General features: G+C 34.7%; 1 protein-coding gene across 12 annotated transcripts in view; it reads left to right on the top strand.

Moving 5' to 3' along the window:
* CADPS2 (calcium dependent secretion activator 2) overlaps positions 1-23599 on the top strand; it is a 495842-nt gene that overhangs the window by 243277 nt on the left and 228966 nt on the right. For all 12 annotated transcript variants that reach the window (XM_070264987.1, XM_001502202.7, XM_070264989.1 and 9 more), the window contains exon 7: positions 12436-12547. In XM_070264987.1, coding sequence (XP_070121088.1) covers positions 12436-12547 — 112 coding nt within the window. The remainder of the gene's footprint in view (positions 1-12435; positions 12548-23599) is intronic.

Raw genomic sequence — 23599 nt, 5'->3', positions numbered from 1 at the left:
TTCCGTTCCTGAGTAACACTGGGGTCGGTCTCATAGGAACCAGAAGCAGCAAGTGCCAGCAGTGACCATTTGGGCTGTGAAAATGACCAGCTCCCACTGCTTGGTCAGATTTCTCTAAGGCTGCTTGTGACCGTGTCACCTCTGTGCAGTGTCCTGCAGTGCTGGCACACTACCGGACGCACCTGGGGCTGGTTTAGGGCCCCTGCTGTATTTTGCATTCTTCAGGATCTGCTTGCCTCCACTCCTTGCAACATGCCCTTGCTGAATGCTTGATGATGCTTTTGGTGTCTTCTCAACCCCCTCGGGAGTGGTCCCAGAGGACTCTTCCCTCTCTGGAGTCTGGAGTGTTTGTGTAATTCAGACTTCTATTGTTCCCAAACGACTTTGTGCAGTTGGAAAATCTCTTTATTTCACCTAAAGAAACTGTCATTTAGGAAAGAAAAAAAGAAATAGTTTTATCTGCAGGGAGGCCCCAGGAGGACTTTTTCTAGGAGAAATGAAACAAGCCTGTGTAGATGATCCAGTCTGATATTTCCCCTTTACAGAACACCCCCCCGCCCCCGCCCCGCCAGCCTTGTTACTGGTCAAAGACAGGACCAAGAGTCTTTTACCTTTGGAGCAGCTGGAAACAGCTGTGGAGCATTTGCTTTTAAATGTAAGCCATTAAGAATAGGATGCACTAACATTATAGTACCTTGGCAATTCCAAGGCTTTCAAATTAAGAAAATATAAAGGAAAACACTCTTACACCCAGATGTCTGGCCACAGAGAACATTAACCATTGCTTGAGGTTCTATCGTATTAGAGATCAATTGTTGAAAGATCTGGTAAAGCAAGTAGTAGTAACCAATGGACACTCCAGCTTACTAGTAGCAGTATGCCGTACTGACTAGTGATAATTGCCACCTGATAGTTTGAAACCCTAGATTTCAAATTTTTGTGGTACTTTCTTCAAAGGATAATGTATTAATCCTATTCCACTTGAAAGGTGTGGTTTCCAGTTTACATAACACATCCACCTCTTACTTTCATGTCACACACAGGAACAAACCAGGCTGATGTTCTCACATAAGCTTCCAAGTTGAGGGTATGAGAACAGTATCAATATATATTGATGAATTTCCATAGGTGACTATCGGTTTATGCAGTGTAGTTGTGCTCATTTCTACACCATTGCATTATATTATTTAAACTCCCTTCTAGGGATTTGTGTATGTATAACGAACCTTATACGTTAAACTTAAATTAATTTATCTTATATCATTTAGTCTGTCTTCCTATACATAGTTCTTAAAAATCTTGGTTTCCATCTTATAAAAAGTTAGACTTTTTTTGGTACTGTCTTAACCAAGTGACATTGTAATGAAAGATGTGACAAATGGTTCTCTTTAAAAGTAGATCCTTCAGGCTACTGTCTTTGAACTATCCTGCTCTGAGGGAGAGAAAGGAAAATGCTCGTGAGAGATTTTATCTTCTATCTTTTCTGAAACCTGATTTTATACTAACATTCTTGCTAGACTTTCCCAGAAGAAAAGCATGCAAGTATAATATCATTACTCTGGATATGGAGGTTTAATGGCATGAATACTTCATAAATGAAATTCAGACTTTAGAGGATAATTTTATCCTATTATTCTTGAGGCTTTAGCAATCTTTAGAGCAACAGAATGGGAGCTGTCTCTCTGAAAAGAAGGGAAAACATCCCATAGACAATAAGAAAGAAGGAAGGTGAAGCCTTTAGGATTTTTCTTATTATGAAAGTGATCATTACCTACCGCGAGCCATCCCCAAATATTTTTCTACCTTAAAGTGCAAGATGTCATCCCAGGATTTCTTCTTTCTTTGTCACGTTGAAGAAATAGATAACTTTATATTGTTTTTTCGTCATAATAAAATGTTTTAGTACAATGTTTTTTGAGAGATCTTCCCCAAAGCTTAGAGTGATAAAACTTAGTTACTTTAAAGGATATTTTCTAGTTCTTCCATTAAAATTTGCATCCTGTCAGCATTTTACACTGTAAATTATTTTTAAAAGGGAGGAAGATTAAAATGTGCAAAAATACATTAAGATTCAGAGTAATTCTCAGTTTATAGCTCTGTTTACCTATTCCAGGTAGATCTTTGATTAATCCTCCTTCCTTTTCTCCTCTCTCTCTCCCTTCTCTCTTCCTCACTCCCACTCTCTCTCCCTGTTTTTTTCTTTATGTTTTGCTGTTAGTTGATGTCTCTCTCTCTAGTTTCTGACATTGTCTGGATTTTAATGTCGCAATTTTATGAAACAGATTAAAATTTTAATGTTTAAAACTATGGGCCGGCCCGGTGGTGCAGTGGTTAAGTGTGCACGTTCTGCTTCCGCAGCCCAGGGTTCGCCGGTTTGGATCCCGGGTGCGGACATGGCACTGCTTGGCAAGCCATGCTGTGGTAGCCGTCCCACATATAAAGTAGAGGAAGATGGGCGTGGATGTTAGCTCAGGGCTAGTCTCCCTCAGCAAAAAGAGGAGGATTGGTAGCAGTTAGCTCAGGGCTAATCTTCCTTTAAAAAAAAAATTTTTTTTTCAGATACGTATCATTTTACTTAGTAAAGCTGAAGTAATACAATGGATACTAATAGGAATAGTTAGCATCTATGTGCACTTTCTATATGACAGGTGCTGTGCCATTATGGGTCTTAACATGAATTGTTTCCCTTTGTTTTATGAGGAACGTATTATTAAGTTCTGGTAGAGTTGCTTGCCCAGGGTCCCTCTTTGCATGCTGGAATTGGTATTTCAGCCCAGAAACTGTCTCTGGGGTCTGTGCTCTTTAACCCTTTCTCACTGCCCCTGTACTGTACCTTAGGCGAGGCCTCAGATACTGGACTTTTTTTTATCAATCTTTTTCCTTCACACATCTTTATAGGAAACTGTTAGAACAATGTTGTGATATTCAAGTCATTAGTTTCATTAAGGTTATCATTGTTGATGTATAGCTATGTGGAATAATTCCTTGGGTTTTGTTGAAAGGATAGAATAGTATACTGTGATGTCTTAAGTGACAGTGTGGTTTGTGTGATAACTGCTATGCTCGTGGCCTAGAAAGTCAGGCCATAATTTCATTTATTGCCACTGCTATATTGCCTTGGGTACATTATTAACCTTTATGTGTTTCAATTTAGATATCTCAAATTGAAATTTCAAATACTTTTAAAGTGTGTCAGCAACAGTCATGGCATTAAATAAGGCAATTTTTGTAAACACTGTTTCATCACCCACGTTAAACCAATTTAATTAAATGTATAGAAAATCTGTTTTTTAAATATACTAAATATATATTTGAATGAAAAAGTTTAAATCTCTTTCACAAATTATTAAAGGGAAAGAATATTTTCTTATAATAAACTTTTGAAATTCTAATAAATCTTGGATTTCATATTACAATGAATAACTTAAAAATTTGGACTTTTGATTATAACAGGGACATTTGTGGTAAATTTTATTTACTACACAGGTAAACTTTTGAGGTGACCTTTTTAATCACTTAGGATAGCCGTTTATATTTGAGAATAGTTTGAATATTGGGCTGCCTTAGAACTTTGTTCTTGGTCTTTTGTTCTTTCAATACTTATGTAAAAACAATTGAATATATACAAGAATGTCTTTTGCAGCATTTTTTAGTAGTTAAAATTCGAAACAACCTTAAGATCCCATCAAGAAAAGAGTGATTGACTAAATTATGGCACAGCCATACCAGAGGAATGATTTACAGGCTTAAAAAGAATTCTATAAATCCATGTACTAATATATAAAAAAGTTCAATATGTAGTGTTACATAAAATAACAAGTTATAGAACAATCTGAATATCCCATTTATTTAAAAATAATAAATATGTGTTTAGGTACACACATACACAAGCATATAGAAACATGTATAGGCTTGGACTTCTAAGATACAAGTTCCTACCATCATGGCATTTTAATGGGCACCCTTCACAAACTCATTCATTCTTGTACTTTCTAATGCCATCTCTATGTTAATAACTCTCAAATCTGTGTCGTCTTTGCAGTCTTTTAGAAGTCCAGACCTTAATTTCAAGCAGCCTATTGGAATCAGATGATTGAATTTTCTAAAATAAGTCCCTTCAGTTCTGATAGTCTTGACTATGGTGAATGACATGTCACCAGCCATCCACATTCCCATGAAAACATAGTTATCTTCACCATTCTTTCCTTAATCTTTGGTAAAAGTCCATCAATATCGGATAAAACTGATATACTTGGGTCCTGGGAAATGACTTAGAAATGTAGCGTTTTTTAAATATCAGAAGTTGCTCTTCTGAAAGTGTCCTCTGACTAGCAAAAGCTTACCATGAAAGTGTCTTAATTGCTCATATTAGTCAGAAATGGTATATTTAAAAGCATTTGCACAGTGCTTAACATTGTTTTTAAAATATTTCAGTGTTTTATTTTTTAATTTCTATTTATGTAATCAGGCTCTTAGCAATTCTTTTTAAACTTAATTCCCAATTTTAAATTATTCAATTAGAAAGAGATAGCTGTGTATATTTGTAGTAGGGAGATATTGTATCTACTAGGTATATTTTATACGTCCTGTTAATGTACCTGTTTTACTTACACATCTTTGCACAATGGTTTTGAGAGTACTCATGGCCATGGTGAGCAGGACAATGACTGATAGAAAGACACCAACAGTTACAGACAAGGGATACAGGTTTCTTTATGAAATTAAAGCATACTAGAGCTCACCTGCATAAAGATAGCTTCACAAGCAGGGCCATAGCTATGTGCCATCATAAAACTAGGTAGGTTTCCCTGGAATACAGTCCCCAAGAAGGCACACAGCTGCAGCTAATATTGTTTGGCAATATTGAGGATACCTTTTATGGAGTCTTTCTGATCAACTCATTGCATCCCTTCTTGGTCCTTGGAGTTTGTGAAGAGTGCCCATCTATCTTGTTACCAAATATGAGTAATTGAAAATAGCTCAAAACAATCCTGACTGTTCATAATGAATTGGGTGAATCCAAATTCAGTTTTTTGGATAGATCCCCCATAGGACAGCAGAAAGACTTCAGACCTATTTTAAACCAATTGCAGAATACTTGAAAGATTTTCTACTTCCCAAAGAATATCTAAATCAGTGCTAGCAAATATTTGGTGTTTGGATGTTTAAGTTATGAACCAAAACTTTTATTTAGGCAAATATTCTTGGATGAATGTTACATCACTTTAATCTTAAAAATGCCTAAATTAAGAAAATGATAATTTATAGTTGGATTGTTAAAATAATCGCAGCATGGCAAATCTTAAGAATTATATGTAATTCTTTAAGGACTTTATTTCTACTCCTGTAATTGGATCCTTAGTGTTTTCTGTTACAAAATTAGTGATGTATTTAGAATCATGTCATTGTTATTTGATTACTTTAATAACTCAATCTTGGTAATAAAGTGATGGTAAAATGGTGAAGAAGACATCGTTTTAAAAAGCATTCATTAGGTTGGAAATGATAAAGCAAGCTATCATTTGAAAAAAGAGTTTATAGCTTTCTTGTATACCAGCAATAGTCAGACAATATAAAGGAAATAGATTCTTTAGACTCCCAAGACAAAAAATATTATGAAATGAATTCAACAAGGAATATGTAAGACCTACATTGAAGAATAAAATTTAGAGACTTCACCAAGAAATATTAGAACATATTTTAATGAATGGAGAGACCTCCCACTTTCTTGAATAGAGACATAAATTGAAAATGTCTAATTTCCTTTTTGTTCAAACACGTATCATGATATAAAGCTACAATAATCAAAACAGTCGAGTGCAGCTAAGGAGCTGGATCTTTAGGACAGAGTTCAAAACCAAACCCAAGTTTATATAATAATATAAATATATTTGGCTTCTAAACCAAATGAAATTGGGATAAAAGAAAAATGAATTGAAACTGCCATTTAATACCACTGTTAAATTTCAGGTAACTTGAAGATTTAAACAATGGAAATGTGAAAGAAATATAGGTTAATATTCATATAATTTTTGGTTAAGGAGAGACTTAAGTAGGATGTCAAAATCAAACTATGTATCAAATTGATAGCACTGACTACCTAGTATTTTTAAACTGTACATTTAGAAAAGCCACAAACAAGAGTTAAATAGAAAATAACTAGGGGTGACAATATTTGTCATATGTATCAGAAATGGTTAATGTTTATCTTAGAGTTTTTAAAAATCACCAATTAAATGAAAGCCTACTAATAGATAAGTGGACAACGGTAAAAAAAGGCAAATCATAAAAGAAATGCAGATGACTAGTAAAGAGACATTAGTTGCCCTCAGAAGTAATTTTAAAATGTGGTTTAGGACCCTGTTTAATTCTGTATGATTTGATTTATTTATACTTATGAGTTTGTATATATGTCTCCCCTACCAGTCTGAGCCAGGATTAGTACAGGTCTGTCATCTTGATTTTTTCTTCAAAGACTCCTATCGTTCCCAAAGCCTGTCACATAGTTGGATGGATGAAATAATTTTTGAAGTTACATATACCCTATTTAATTCACTAGTGCTGGTCATAGATGAGGAATGTAGGTTGAGCCTGCTTTTAGATTCTAAGCTTCTATAATCATGGTGCATTATATGTTCACAATAAATAAGAATTTTGAGTTAAGGGATTTGAATGGTTTTCGACATAACTGTTTTACTGTTCATGAGTTTCACCTTACTTTAAAATAAATATGCTAGTAATTTTTGAGAATCCTTTCAGGTCGCACTATAAATCTAGTTCTTAAGCTCCTGTAAGAGGCCATGGTAGGTATCCAGCTGTTAAGAATGCAGGCTGGGGGTGAGGAGGGATGTGTGTTACAGTATATAATAAAACTATTGTCTATAAGCATCTGTTAGAATATGAGTTCCAATAGAATAGAAACTTCAGTTGCTGACACTAGAATATTGTCTGGCCTATACAAGCTACACAATTTTTTTTTTTTAATGAATAAAAGACCCACATTCAGTCTTGTGCCTCCTCTTTTTTTTTTTTTCTTTATGTCACACCTGGTTTTACATCACTTCATAACCATCATAAATAGCAGCAAAATATTCCATTGTGTGCCCAAAAATTACTTGATCATTCCCTTAATAGGAGATATTTAAGTTGCTTACTTTTGCTCTTATACATAATGCTATAGTGAATATGTTTCTGGTTATTTTTTTCAATGCTCATTATTATTTTGTTAGGTTAAATTCTTAACAGTAGCCTTACTGGATGAGTAGACATGAACATATATTTTGGCTCCTGATATAAATTTCCAGTATACTTTATTTTTTAGCTAAATACATAATTAATGTCAATTATTTCAGTTCGTCTATGAACTGCCCTGTGTTTTCATAGCCAGGAAGTCCTGCTGTCCTCATAAAGGTGCTTTGTAGATATTTTATTCATTTGAAGATTTACATTGAAAGTCTGAATCCTCATAAATAATACATTCGTAGAAGTAGAAAAAAGCAATGTATTTTGAGTCAAAGCAAATTGACAGTAAGATTAATGTATTCTTTTATCTCATAATACAGGGGAAATAGTAGAAAGATAATAACTGGTATTAATCCCTTAAAGTGTTTAAACATGCCAATTAAGTAGAAAACAAGGAAATATCTTGGTGAATATTGAAGATAGGCGTATTATCTTCTTCCCTTCTTCCTCTGCCTTTTTTTGGGGAGTGGGGAGGGAGGCTTTGATTTTTAATTCATTCATCATAGAATTCATAGGCATTTTATATCAGTACATATCTTTTTAACTTTTACTTTCCACAGGAGAAATTATCAAGGTGGTGCCAGTTTTTTTGTATCCTGGGATGTTGGGATTTATAAGGACTGTTAAATGCTGCTATATTAATATTTATGCACCACTTTAAAACTGCACATTTCTGTCAAATGTCAGTAAAAGCTTTGTCCCCTCGCTGTTACAGTTAGGATCTACTGGTATCCTCCTGCCTTCTCCCTGCCTGAAAGCATGCTGTTTAAGCTTTCCTTATTTCCCAGGAGCTGGGCGTGAGTGCTGCATGCTCTTGACTTAGAGGTCCCAGACCTTGTAGGTAGATGTATTCTTGTGAATTGCATGCTGGGGCCTGTGATATTCATCTGTTTCCTGCCTTCATTGGCATTCTGGTTTGGGAAATGAATATCCTGGATTCCCTTTCAAGTTCTGGATTACTAATGATTTCTTATAAATTTCAGCCAACTCTTTGTTTTCTAATCAATTAGTATCTCTATTTGCAATATATTGATTAAATTGGTTCTCTGACTTTTCCAAGCTTATTTGTATCTTATTCCCCTTCCTAGTATAGTGTTAGTTCTCTCATTCTACACAAGTCTAAGGGTTGAAAAGTAATCATGACCTTGGGATTGTAGGAGATAATAAACAGTTTATACTCAAAGGAGATGGTTACTATTGAACATTTTTACATCACCAAAAGTTGACAAAAATACAAAGGGAAATTGAAAAAATCTCAATCTTGGTGGGACATTTTAATACTTCTACCTTGCTATATAAAGGATACCAAAAATCATTGAGGATAAAATAGATTTAAACAGCATAAACAAGCTTGATCTTATGGCCATATGTACAACACCATACCCACAATGGAGAGTACTTTTTCTTTTCAAGTATTCATTGAAAAGTTACACACACACACAAATACCTACCTATAAATTCTGGAATATAAAGCTGGTTTCAACTGTTTCAGAACATTAGTACCATGCAAGTTATATATTCTAATCTGACGCAATAAATATAGAATTTAAGAAAAAGGAAAAGTTCATATTCATTTAGAAATTCTGAAAACATCTGCATACAGCTGAATAATAAAAATATTACATTGTAAATTTATGGGATGCTGTACTTACAATGGTTAAGGGAAATTTATAGCCTTTAAATGCTTACCTAGAACAAAAGAAAGGCTTAAAATTAATGAGTCATGCATTCAACTTAAAATTTTAGAACAGCGCAATTAACACAAGTAAATTAGAATGAAATAACAAAGAGCAGACTTAATGAAATAGAAAGCCAACATGCGATAGAGAGAATCATCAAAGTCAAACAATGGTAGTTTGAAAAGAAAGTAAGAGATAAACCTCTGTTAAGGTTAAAATGAAAAGAAAACCTATTAGGAATGAAAAAGGGGACATAGCAGATGCTGTAGATTCAAAAGATAAGGAGATTTTACAACTTTGTGCAAATAATTTAGAAAAACTTAGATGAAATATATTCCTAGAAAAATAGTAATTATCAAAATTGGCTCAAAGAGGAAACCTGAGTAGTTTTATAACTATAACCAGTGAAGAAATAGAATCAATAGCAAATATCTTCCCATGAAGATAGGCTGGGCTCATGAACAAATAATTTCCACGTTTCACAACTCTTGCAGGGAATAGAAATGTAGCACTTTTCAACTCATTTAGTAGGGCTAGAATAACAAAGTTGACAAGGAAAATACAAGAATGTAAATCCACGGGCCAGTCACAATCATGAACCTTGATGTAAAATGCTAAACAAAATATTAGCATACTAAATCAGGTATTTTTTTTAAGAAGAAGAAATTAGGTTTAGGTCTGAAAAGCAAGAAAATGGATCAATATAATCAATTTCAATTACTGATTATCTCAATAGATACAGGAAAATGCTTAGTAAAATAGAGCATCTATATCTATGATTTATCTATGACTCTCCATATAATATATATAACTGTGATAGAGAAAATCCAGAAATGGATTATATATGACATATAGAGGAGGATATATATAATCTGTGACATGTCTATGATATATATGTCACACATCTATGATATATATGTATATATTAACGCACATATCTGTATTCTGATTTATTTAGGTGTGTGTATATAATGAGCTAGGAAAAGAGAATTTCTTTTACCCATTAAAGACAAACTATAGAAACCTAGAGCAATCATCACACTTCTAGGTAAAAATGCTTGAAAGATTCCCTTTAAGAAAAAATTCAAGGGAACTGTTAATATAAAATCCAGAATCCTGGTTACTTTGGTGGTAGTATCAGTTGGGGACAAGAAGAAGATGTGACCATTGCAGGGCACAAAGCGTTTCTCTTCTAATGTCCTGGTACATTCTCCATCTTAAACAGAGTGGTGGGAATGTTGATTTTATTTTTACACTTTAAACTGTGTCTCATTTTTAGATACTTTCTATAGGATATTCACAATAAAATGTTTTTATTTATTTAATTTTTTTTTGCTAAGGAAGGTTCACCCTCAGTTAACATCTGTTGCTAGTCTTCCTCTTTTTGTATGTGAGCTGCCACGACAGCGTGGCCACGGATGAGTGGTGTAGGTTTGCACCTGGAAACTAAACCTGGGCTGCCCAGGCCGAAGGTGCTGAACTTAACCACTGCGCCACTGAGGCTGGCCCTACAAGGTTTTCAATGAGTACGACTGAAGAATAGTTGTTGAAGATACTAATTTGTGAGGAATCCGAGATAGAAAGCAGTTTACTAGAAGTTCATGGAATCATGAGTGAGCACAGTTCCTTACATATGCATTATTGTTCATCTCATTCCATCTAACAGTGGAATTGGCAACACATTTCACTTCATGTAAAATAGCAGAAGGATGAGGGTAAAAGATGAAACTCACCACGTCCCTCAGTGATAGCTGGTGGTGTCAGGAAATATTTTTCTCTTTAGAAAACTGCATATTGGAGTAGTTTGGGAATTTCAAATGATCATAGAAAACAGTATAAATACTTTCAAAGGATTTTGATATTAGAGGGGAAAAAATAATTTAGTACACCAAAGAATTTTTATGAAGAGAATTTAGTTTAAAAGATCAGCAAATCCTATGGAAAACTATTAGACTCTCTACATGACTACTACACATCTTTGATTTCAATTATAAGAAAATGTCTCTGAGGGTTAGTTTTCAAGATTTAACCACGTGATAAAGAATAAATAAGGTTATGCCCTGGGAGTCTACTCCAGGGTTGTCTTCTAGATTGCCTGACTGCATTCAAGGCTTAAGGTCCCACACACTAAACTGAGAATTTTTCTTTACTCCCTTATTTTGGTTCTGAATCTATTTTTATTTTTATTCCTATTCCTATTCCTGTTGTAGCTCTACTTTATCTCACACTATCTTAATTCTATGAAATGGCAAAAGGATTCTTTGCTAACCCCTTTCTAGAAGTCTGAACTAAGAGTTAAGCTGCTTTTCCATCCTAACTGAATCTCTCTCTTCCCTCTGGCACGTGAAGTTAATTTCAAAAGAACAAACTGCAACTGGATGCTAGTTTCTTCAGTCGTTGAAATGGCCTCTGCTTTACTGTATGTGTATTACGATGTTATAACTGCTGTGACAGAAGAGGAAGACATCACAGTTACTCAATTTTTATTATACTTGCCTCAGTTTTCTGTATTTCCTAAGCTTTCTGAATAAGGTTTATAAAATAAAGTTCAGACAGTGTCATGAAAATGGTAAATTATTTTTTAAAGCAAAACAAGAAAATTGGTATTTTTATTTGGTAATTTATCTTTAACAGAAATCTTTATTTCATTAAATCTCACTTTTCCTCCTCTTCTGTGTACTCTTAATGGCATTTTCTTCATGCTGTGCTGAATCTCATGTCTGTGATCTCTGACTTATGAGAAACATTATAAGGTTTTTTAATATCAGGTGTGTGCCAGTTAAGTGTGTAAATGTACTAGAATGAATTGGCGTGTGGTGAAGGTAAGATGCTATTAATTAAAAGATAAGCCAGGAAAACATGTTATTTAGTCATGATGATTTGAAAAGCCAGATGTCGACAGACTTATTCCATTCCTAGGAGAGCGTGCTGGGAAATTAACTGAAAAACACTTATATTTTTATGATGCCTATTTATTTCTTTTTGACAGGAGCTTTAAAAAGATCATATAAAGTAATAGACTTGAGTTAATTACCTCCACCTTGTAAAATATAAATAAAATATCTAGTAAAGACTTTCCTAGAAGGTGTAGGGTGAAGTCTTCACACGTAAAAATAGTTTTCTGAGAAACCACCTCTTAAGTAAACAAACCCTTAGCTGTTTTCCCCAGCATCCATAAAAATGGTGTAGTAATTTGTATTTGAATTAATAAAATAAGTTTTCAATAGCTACATCTATAGTTCTTTACCTTAACCTGATTTCTTATTGCACACACTATTTTGTACTCTAGTGTGCTAATTTTTGGAACAGCTGAATAATTATTACAAGCTGTAAAGCTTATTGTTATTTTCCTTCTTGACTGTGCCATCTGTCAGAAACAAAAGCAAAGATTAAAAAATCTCATTGAGCCAGAAAAAATTCTGTATTGTTTAATGTACGTTCTAAGGAGACACGTCTGTCTGGAAAGAAAAATTAATAATGCCTTTTAAAGAAAATCATTTTTACTTCATTGCAGATGGGGAACTCAAGGAGATTTCACCACTACCCATCCTCGGCCCGTGGTCAAAGTAAAACTCTTCACAGAAAGCACTGGGGTCCTGGCCCTTGAAGATAAAGAACTGGGAAGGGTGAGTTATGGTCAGCCTTGTGTGTCTGAGGTCACACGATTTTAACTTTTTTTGATTCAGAGTTAAGGTGGACCGGAATGCAGTGTGTGAACTTTCTGATTATAAATTAGATAAAATAATTTATTTGTAGTTTCCCGTGAGCCCAGCTTACAGCTCTGATTTATTAAATATAATAATCAATAACGTAGAAAGTCGTTTGATAGGCTTTGGGTGTGTAGGGATTTCACAGAAGATCAGTCACTGACTCATTTTTCTCACACGTGTACTCCACTGGCCAGTGAGTATGTATGGTACAGACCAACTTGTCCTTCTTGGTGAGAGGTAATTCTCATTTAAACATTTCTGTCCAGAGTTAAAAGCATCATCTTTATGTTTGAAGTAATCTGTTCTTTATGTTCATTATGATTAGACTAATTACAGAATATCTCTTAAGTGTATTTATCTCTCTTGCCTCTCCCATTTTCCCTGTGAGAAGGTCTTTCTCACATATCTTTCTTTTAACAAGGCATTTTTTTTTTTTCCTATAGTCACCTCCTCATACCTGGAATATATGTATCCTCTAATTCCGGTATCTCTCCACTATACTCAGCTTCCTCTGGCAGTAAAAGCACTAACATTAGAGTAGATTTGTAATCTTAACACCTCTCTATGTGAAAGATTTTCTGTGGTCTTGTTTACAAAATAGATGTGTTCCAATGAGTAGCCTATGCAGTTATCTTCTGTAATGTGCATCTGTCTTACCCAGACTTGAACACTGCATTCACAGCTATTTTCCAGAGGATAAAGCCTTCAGAAATTTGGCTTGAAAATTACTGGTGATGGTGGACAGCTTGTGTGATGCTGGAGTTGAGGGAGACTAGGATCATTGTGTATATTGGAATTTTTTTCCGCAAAGTTGGGATTTCTATTCATTTCAAATCCTCTTCCTCTTCTATCTCCTGTATACTGTTGGAGTTTCTCCATTTTAGGGATTTTGTGAAGCTATACCCACATGCCAGAAATTGTGAGTCTGCACTCACGTTCCAGATTTCCTCTTCTGTTTTTTTTTTTTTTTACATGTATCTGTTAATACCTAAAAGAACTAAGCCATATTGTTCATTCATTCGTGTGCTTATATATTTTTGCATTTATTCATTCAACAAAGGTGGATAGGTAGCATAATTTAACAGAAGAGCCCTGGGGACTACCTGTGGTTTGATGGGTTTATGAATCAGGATTTTTCATTTAAGCTATTGCTACATTAATTTTACCTTATTTCTTTATTGTAACTATTTTCTCACTAATAGCCATTTTAAGTCCAATGCTATAAAGTAATTCTTGAGATATTTTTAATTCATTTCTCAGCTGACCAAATATGTATTTAATAAATTTTTAAATTGTGTACATAAGTGGTATATTTTCCAATCACTTGTATGTCTGAGAAAGGCATTATGTTGCCTTGCTCCTTTCAAACAAGAAAGATAGCTTTTTCTGTCTATACAAGAGTTTCTCAACCTCAGCGCACTATTAATATTTTGAGAAGGATAATTTATTGTTTGGAGCTCTCTTGTGCATTTTGTGATATTTAACAGCATCCCTGGCCTCCAGTCAAAAGCTGCCAGTAGTTCCCCCACCCTTAAGTCAAGATGATCAAAAATGTCTCCAGACATTGCCAGCAGCCCCTGGGAGCTGTGCAGAATCCCCACTGTTTGAGATCTGTTGATCTAAACTAATGACCTCAGTAGGTTCCATGATTATAAATATCATTTGTGTGTTAATGATTTCCAATTTTGTATTATTTTTCTTCCTGGGAGCTTCAAATTTGTGTGTCCAACCTACATACTTGGTATTTCTAATTGGATGTTAACAGATATCTCAAACTAAAAATATTTTTGAAATAGAACTTATGATCAGCACCCCCATAAAGTCTTCCATAGAGGTATTTGTCAAGACAATGACCTCAACATTGCCTTTGTTTCTCCTTCCTTCACCCTAATACCCAATCTATTTGCCAATTCTGTCAGCTTTTCCCTAAATTTATCCTGAATACATTCACATTAACGTCTCTTCTACCCTAATTCAAGACACCATCATTCCTTGGTAGTAATAGTATGCCTAGTACTTTCCCCTTTATCATCTTGTCCCCTCTGATCCAGCTTCCACACCTCAGCCACTGTGCTCTATTTAAAATTAAAAATAAATCACATTATTTTGTCCTTATAATCTTTTCCAATGTCTTCTCATTTATTTGGAATAAAAATAAGACCCCTCATCATAGTGTAGCATGCCCAAGAGGGGTTCGCAAGCTGGGGCCCTGGACCAGCAGCATCAGCACCAGGAAAATTGTTAGAAATGCGATCCCCAGTCTGAATCTGCTGGATCAGAAACTCTGGGGGTGGGGCACTGCAATCTTTTTTAACAAGGCCTCCTGGTAATTTTGACACACACCAACATCACAGAACCCTGCTCCTCATGAGCTAACCCTCCTTTCTCCAAACTCATCTCCTGTTATAAGCACCTTGCTTACTATCACCCTTCCTTCATGCTTGGCTTTCTTTCTGTTCCTCAGACATATCACACATTCCTGCTGTTAGATGTGTTATAGTGAGCACGTTTGTGCACACCCACAATTAGAAGAAATTGGTGATCATCTCTGGATGATAGAGCTATTGGTAATGGTTCCCATATATTTATCTACTTTTATACTTAGAAACAGCAACAAATTTTTTAATTTGAAGGAAGAGGCCTCACACGACTTGAAATCTACAGTCTAAAGCTTTATGAATATATATCTGGGGGTCTTAGTTTTTAAAGTGAAATTTTTTAATTAAAATTTTGTGTAACATTTGAATTTGACAGACAAGCAACACAGCCCTTAAAATTTATACCACAGGGGGATATCACTGACCATCTATTAAAATGGCTAAAATATGACCATACTGACAAATGCTGACAAGGGTACAAAACAACAGAAACTTAATCTTTGTTGGTGGAGATGCCAAATTGTACAGCCACTTTGAAATAAAACGTGACAGTTTCTTATCAAGTTAAACATAGACTTACCATATACCCAGCAATTGCCCTTGTAGGTATTTACCCAAGGGTTTATAAAGTTTATGTCTACACGAAAGCCTGTATGTGAATGTCCATAACAGCTTTATTCATAATTGCTAAAAACCAGAAGCAGTAAGATGTCCTTCAACAGAGGAATGGATAAACTAACTATGGTGTACATCCATACAGTGGAATACTATTCAGCATTAAAAATATTAATTCATGCAGCAACATAAATGAAACTTAAATGCAAGTGAAAGAAGTCAGACACAAAAGACTACATATTGTATGATTTGTTCTAGAAAAGGAAAAACTATAGAAACAGAGAACAGAGGAGTGTTTGCTAGAGATTGACCAAGGGGGAAATGGTTGTCTACAAAGGGGTGTATAGGGAACTTTTAAGGTGAGGGAACCATTTTGTATGGTACCTGGTGTTGGATGTGTGAATGTGTGTATTTGCCAGAACCCATAGAACTGTACATCAGAAAGAATATATTTTAATGTGTGTAAACTAACACACACACACATCAGTCAAGGATGTCAAAGGGATCCCAGTGTGAAATGCAGCGGTTACAAATGAACTGAGTTGTATTATGGCAGTATGACGTAGCTGCACTGAAAGGGGCAATGAGAAAAGAAGCACACCTAAGTAACCCAAGAGAAAAACAGTAACATGCAAACATTACCGTAGCCAAGTGATGAAGATTAACACTACCAGTGATGCTGTGTAGCTATCATGTACCCCTAATATGATGTTATGAGAAGGGCATACTTCACCTCTGTGATGTTCTTTTGGAAAACCCCAAGATAAATCCAGCCTAGTTATGAGAAAAACATCAGAGCAAACCAGACTAGGGGACATTATACAGGCTAATTGGCCAGTATTTTTTAAGACTCTCAGGGTCAGGAAAAACAGGACTGAGAAATTGTCACACACAGATCATAGGAGACTAAGGAGGTGTGACAACTAAATGTAACATGGTGTCCTGCATTGGATCTTGGAACAGAAAGAGGACATTAATGGAAAAACTGTTGGAATCCAAATAGAGTCTGGCGTTTAGTTAATAGTAATGCACCAATGTAAGTTTCATGGTAGTGTATACTGTTATTTATGGGGGAAACTGAGAGGTATACAGAAACTTTCCATACTATCTTTGCAACTTTTCTGTAAGACTTAAATTTTTCCAGCATGTAAAAGCTTGGTTTTAAAAAGATTTATAATAAAGAAGGTTTTTAAATATTTTTTCAAAGTATTCCTAAGAACATTCAAAATGTTCCTAAGAAATGAACATTTTCTTACATCACTTCAATTCCATTATTCTGCCTAGGAAATTTAATATTGATTCAATAGTATATAATATGCAGTCAACATTCAGAGTTCCCTAATTATCCCATGTCTATAAAAGCTGGGTTCCACCCCCCAACCCATTCCAGAATACAACCCAGGATCATGTATTGCATTTGATTGTCTTGACTCTTTAGTCTTCTTTATTTTACAATGCTTTTCTCTGCTATTTTTTTTTTTTTTTGGCCTTCACTGTAATGATATTTTTGAAAAGTTTGAACTAATTTCATAGAACGTTTTTCATTCTGGATTTGTCTTACTGACTTTTCATGATTGAATTCAGGTAAACATTTTTGGGAAGAACACTACCTAGGGGAGGTTTTGTGCTCCCCGTTGCATCATATCAGGAGTCATGTAGTGGCAGATTTTCCTGATACTGATGACGTTAATTTAGTCTGATCCCATCAGTCTTTGTTTTCTGGCACTTGAGATATTAACAGACTTGCCCTGTACTCTCCCTGTCTCAGGTCTATAATCAGCACTGGTTCCTTTTGGTGATAAGGAAATTTAGGTACTAGCATTCTATGTATCATCACTTCTGGTTAAGAAATATATTTTTAAGAAAAATCATGAGTTTGCTGGTTCCCCAAAGCATCAATATATTTATTCATTTTCTGTCTTTAATGCATACAAAATCATTTCAGAAATACGGTACCAGTACCACAACCAACAACAAACTTGCAAAGTAAAGGTCAGTATTTCTTTGGAGTTCTTTTTGTTACTGTGTTCAAAAGTAACTCAGCGCAATAGGAGAAAAGAACTTATTTATATTCTAAATAGTGAAAATTGCTGAAGAAACTGCAGGTTCCGCCGTTATGGAGATTTTCGTCAACAAATCTATCAGATACTAGTTTTCACCCAAGCAATTCACTGAAGGGCTTCTTTGATCAGTTTTGCCCTACTGAGTAAGGCTATCTCCACTGACTTTGTTAAGTGTGATCTGGAGGCATTTACTCGCTGGATCTCAGACCCTTTGTCTATAAATTGAGCGAGGTGAAATAGGAAATCTCTCTTGTCATTAAAGTTCTAGTTCTCTCTCATTGTGTTGGTTTACTGGTTAGTATTACTGCTCACTATTCAAAAACAATCCCATTTAATTGTCTTGGAGGATGGTAGTAACATTCCATGTTTAGATAAGGGAAGTGAGATCAGAGGTTAAGACCCGTAAGTTAGCAAGTGAGAGTCAAGATTTGAACTTGGGCTTTATGGCCCCAAAGTCTATGCCCTAAAACAATCATTAAATACTACACCCAATAAAGTGAGGAAATTTGACGATATTTTACAAATCATGCTGTGGGTGTGCGCCAGTTTGATTTCATGACATAAAGCAGGAACTGAATATTCTTTAAACTAAAGTCATTTTATGCACAGTCATTGAGTACATTTTATACAATGATTCAAATCTTATTAGGTTACTCTCTGGCTGCCAGTGTGCCTTTGTTTGTGTCAGTGCTGACGCTTCAGGACGTGTTTGAAAAGACTCAAGTTCTGGGCCCACACTTTTCTTTTAGTTGGTTTGGGGTAAGACCAGGAAGGAGTACTTTAAGCACTTCTCAGAAGAAACTAATGTGCATATAGGGTTGAGAAGCACTGGTGCAAATAGTATCACTGATACTACTGTGCAGCCAAGGTTGAGAACTAGGAACTCAACAATAAGAAAAAAATCTATCATAGCATACAGTTTTGTGAGATGATAGCTCAAATTTAAATAGGCATTGGGCAGTTGAAGGTTATGTTCTTTGGCAAGTGCTCGGCATGCAGATTTTGTTTGTAGGTGGCAGATGCAAACACCTATTATGGAAGTGGAGGTGGCATATGGAGATTTTTCATTCGAATTGGTGGCCAACCCTCCACCAGGTGCTAAGGGAATACCTGGAGACAGAACATGGAATTTTTCATATTGCATGTATGTCCTAGCAGGTAAATAGTTAAGCAGTCCAGCACCCAAAAGTGTATAGTTCATCGTAATCAAAAAAAACTTTAAAAGTAAGGCTTACTTAACATAGCTGTATAAAAATCTAAATAATGATCTCACACACAGCTATTTGTAGGCAATGCAATTTCCACTGAGTCTTTCAGAATGAATTAGTGTACTCCTGGGTAACTAACTGGACCCTCTGAAGATGGAGACGCATACAAATCAGAGACTCTATTTTTCTTTATAGTGTAATGGAGCCAGAACATCATCTTTTCTTCTAATTTGATTAAACAATATTTCAAGATAGCAGAGGTTAAAAGTTTGTTCACCTCTTAGATATACATTTTGAGAGTAGTAATACTCTTGAAATTAAGGTTTTAATTTTGTATTTTTCTCATCTTTTTTTTGCTTTGAATATGTTTCTATTCAACATTTCTTAATATGGAGATGTTCATACCTAATAATTCGAAGTGACAGTCGTTATGCTTGTTTTACAAATGTAAATACTGTATGGAAACAGCAGGTGTTGGTTAATTTCAGATACATTTTAAATATGAAGATAAATGAGGCTTGCTGTATTGAGTATTTCATTGAAATGAACTATAATCTTTCAAACAGCTTGTTACGTCTTAATGTAGCAAGTAAAAATTAGCTTATATAATTGCCTGTTTCATCCAGCTGTTTCTTCTGTTTTATGAAGCATCAAAGGCGATCCATCTGAGGAGTTGTCAGAATATGCATGATTTTTGTTTCTGAAACTTGACAAGAGAGAAGCGATGTAGTGGTGTGTTCAAGCATCCGTCTTCTTGAGAGAGAAATACTGTCTTAGGAACTCTCATTCACTGGTTAGTCTTTCTCTTTCTTTGCCCCTCTTGTTTTTCTGGAGTACATCCTTTTTAGTTTTTCTCATTTATGTAGTTCTGGTTAAGTTGAATTCTCTATAATTTTCTCATTTATGTTAAAATTTTTAGGAGCTACATTAATTATTTTAACCAAATTCAGTATAATTAACTGCATATCCCACACATATAAGTGGTCAGGGCCCATTGAGTTTAAAGCATGTTTATAATTGCTTGGTTTATAGGCTGTCATCATAGAACTTCTCATTTCAGCAAATAATCATACAGTTAAATTCATAAAAATCACTTTTGGTCCTTTTCTTTACTCAAACAGACAAAATCTATATTTGAGGATTTAAAAAATGTTCTAGGCATTAATTGAATTTGATCTACGTATGAATCAAAACATTCAAGAAGCTTCTAGTGAAATCATAATCAAAGGAGTTTGTTTCAATTTGAAAGTGAAGTTTAATATTCTATTTTACTGAAAGCGCCAGCACTGGATGACGGCTACTTTAGGCAGTGAATTAATAGCATTTTCTGCAAAATGGAATGGAGGTTCATTTGCATTTGATATCTGTCTAACCCAACTCACCATATGCAGTAGACTTAAATTATTTTTGTGGTTCTAGCAAGTAGTGTAGCTTTTCTGAAACTAAAAATCACAGGAAAAGGTCTCCCTGCTCTAATCCACTCATGGAACCATTCCTCACAAGGTTTTCTTGTCCTATCTCAGAAGCCATACCAGTGACAAGAAGCAGGACCACAGACAGGTAGAGGCCCAGATATGATTTATATATGGTACAAGTTCTTTCTAAATATTTTCTTCTAGCAGCAATTGATTATATCTGGCTCATTAATCACATACCGTGAAGTGTTAGAGGAGTGACTTATTCTAAGTCCGACTTTGAGGGAAAGGAGAACTTTGATAACAGGTATCAGCTGTTCCTCAGTGAGTCTGCCTCAGGCCTTCTCTGAGGACGGGGCTGGCATCCTCACTGCAGACACAGAGGAAAGCATTTTCTTACTCTCTCACCTCTAAAAGTGGGTGAGCAAGTTATAAATCGGTGTCCTCCATGGAGGGTCCATGTGGGGGATTATAGTACCAGAAGGTGACATTTCAGTTTCCCCAGAATAATAGAAGGCTGCCTCTGCCCCAGAGAGAACAAATGTTAGACACAGACAGTGTGCTAATCCCTTATTTCTAATAGGTGATAATGTTATTTCATTATGGTTTTAATCTGCGCTTCTCGAACAACGAATGCTAATCATGTTGAACATCTTTTTGTGTGCTTACCTGTCATCTCTACATCTTCTTTGATGAAGAATCTGTTCAAATATTTTCCCCAATTTTTAATTGGCTTGCTTGTTTTCTTATTCTTGAGTTTGGAAAAGACCATAATATGTCGTTTACACATCCTTTATCAGATTTGTGATTTGTAAATATTTTTCTTCCAGTCTCCAGCTTGTCTTTTCGTTCTGTTTGCAGTGTGTTTCAAAGAGCAGAAGTTTTTGATTTTGATGAAGTCCAGTTTATGAATTTTTTTCTTTTATTGCTTGTGCTTTTGGTACTATATCTAAGAAATCTTTGTCTAACCCAAGTTCAGAATTCTCCTATGTTTTCTTCTAGAAGTTTTATAGTTTTAGATTTTTACATTTAGATCTTTGCTCCACTTTGAATTTTTGTATCTAGAGCTCAGATAGATCAACATTCACATTTTTTGTATGTGAATATCCAGTTCTAGTACCTTTTATCGAAAAGACTGTCTTCACTGAATTTGCTTAGCACTTTCTTTGAAAATCAATTGTATGTTTGTGGGTCTATTTCTGGACTCTTTGTTCTGTTCCATTGATTTAGTTTCCTCTCGTGATGCCAATAGCACACTGCCCTGATTACTTGAGCTTCATCATAACTCTGTCATATCAAGTAGTGATAGTTCTCCAGCTTTGTTCTGTTCTTTCCCCCCTCCAACCCTACGTTGTGTTTGCTCTTCTAGGTCCTTTGCTTTGCCCTATAAATTTTAAAGTCAGGTTGTAGATGTCTACAGGAAACACCCAGTGTGATTTTGATTGTGATTGCACTTAATCTGTAGATCAGTTTGGGAAGTGACCAACAATATTGAGTCTTCCTTTGGTAGTTTTAATTTAGATATTGCTAGTATATTGAAATATAATTGACTTTTTTATATTGACCTTATATCTGCAATCTTGCTAAACTCACTAGTCTTCATAGCTTTCTTGTAGATTGTTTTTCCATAGACAATATTGTCTACAAATAAAGCTAGTTTTAATTTTTTCTTTCCAGTCTAGAAGCTTTTGTTTCTTTTTGTTGCCTGTTGTACTTAGTAGCACCTCCAGTACAGTGTTGAACAGAAGTGGACATCTTTGTCTTGTTCTTGATCTTATGGGGAAAGCATTCAGTCTTTCAACATTACTTCATCAGGTTGATAAAGTTCCTTCTGCAAACTTTTAAAAAATATATTTTGGCTCTGACTTTATTATTTGTTTTATTTATTTTTGTTTTTTTCATGATATTTTTTCTGTTTCTTAAAAGCTGAAGCCATTAATTTGAGAAAAATCTTTTTTCTAATATAGACATTTAGTGCTATAAATGCCTACTCTCTAAATATTGCTTTAGTGGCATCCCACAAATTTTTTTTCCCTCATTTTCTTCTAATTCAAAATACTCTCTAAGGTTTATTTTGATTTCTTCTTTCACCCATGGGTTATTAAAAATGTTCTTTACTTTCCACGTATTTGAGAGCTTTTCAGAGTTCTTTCTGTTACTGATTTCTAATTGAAGTCTATTGTGCTTAGACAATATACTTTATATGACTTTGATCCTTTTAAAATTTATTGAGGCTTCGTTTATAGCCCAGAATATGGTGCATCTGGTGAATATTCCATGTGCATTTGAAAAGACTGCATATTCTTCCATTGTTCAGGAGAGTGTTTTATAAATGTCAAATAACTCAAGTTACTGTTCACATCTTTCATATCCTTATTTACTATCTACGTTTTTTAAATCAGTTATTGAGAGATTGGTACTAATCTTAGTATAATTTGGGGTTTGCTATATCATTTTTTGCTTCTCATATCTTGAAGATCTGTTGTTAGGTGCATAAATATTTAGGATCACTATTCCCTCCTCACTACTTGACTGCTTTGTCGTTATGAATGACCCTCCTTACCCCTGGTATATACTTTGATTTAAAATCTACTTTATCTTAGCCCTCCCAGCTTTCTTTTAACTAGTGTTAGCTATTAAATCTTTTTCCATCCTTTAATCTGTTTGTTTTTGTTTAAAATGTTTATTGAAGCAGCGTACAATTGGATCTTTACTTTTTATATCTCTGCCTTTTAATAAGAGTATTTAAACTATATTTTAATGTGATTATTGGTATGGTTAAGTTTAAATCTGTTGTTTAGGTATTTTTTCTTTGTGTCATATATCCTTTATTCCCTCTGTCCCATTTTTCTTCTTTTAGACTGATTGAATATTTGTATGGTTCTATTTTTTTCTTCTTTGTTGGCTTATTATCAATAACTTATTTTCGATGTTGCTTTAACTCATCAAAGTCTAACTTCAAGTGATACTGTAACACTTCGTCTATGGTATAAGAACCTTATAATATTATATCTCTATTTCCTGTTGAAAGTAAGGCCTAAGACATACTATCATTTCAGCAACAGTATCTACCAGTTTCTGACCCACAATACATGTCTAATTAATGTTGGAAGGATGACTGCACAAATGAATAAATCTCCTGAAGCTTGCCTGATTCAGTTTCATTTCTCCTCTGCAAAGTTATAGTAGACAGTAGAATGAGTCACTTTAACCAAATGATAAAATGGAACAACAATTACACAATGATACTTGGTTTGGATCCTGCAGCAAGGGTGAGATTCTAGTATGT

This window comes from Equus caballus, chromosome 4 (assembly GCF_041296265.1).
Source record: "Equus caballus isolate H_3958 breed thoroughbred chromosome 4, TB-T2T, whole genome shotgun sequence".
In the NCBI taxonomy this organism is placed as follows: Eukaryota; Metazoa; Chordata; class Mammalia; order Perissodactyla; family Equidae; genus Equus; species Equus caballus.
Note: the sequence above shows the minus strand (reverse complement) of the source record. Positions and strands in the feature narration are given on the sequence as shown.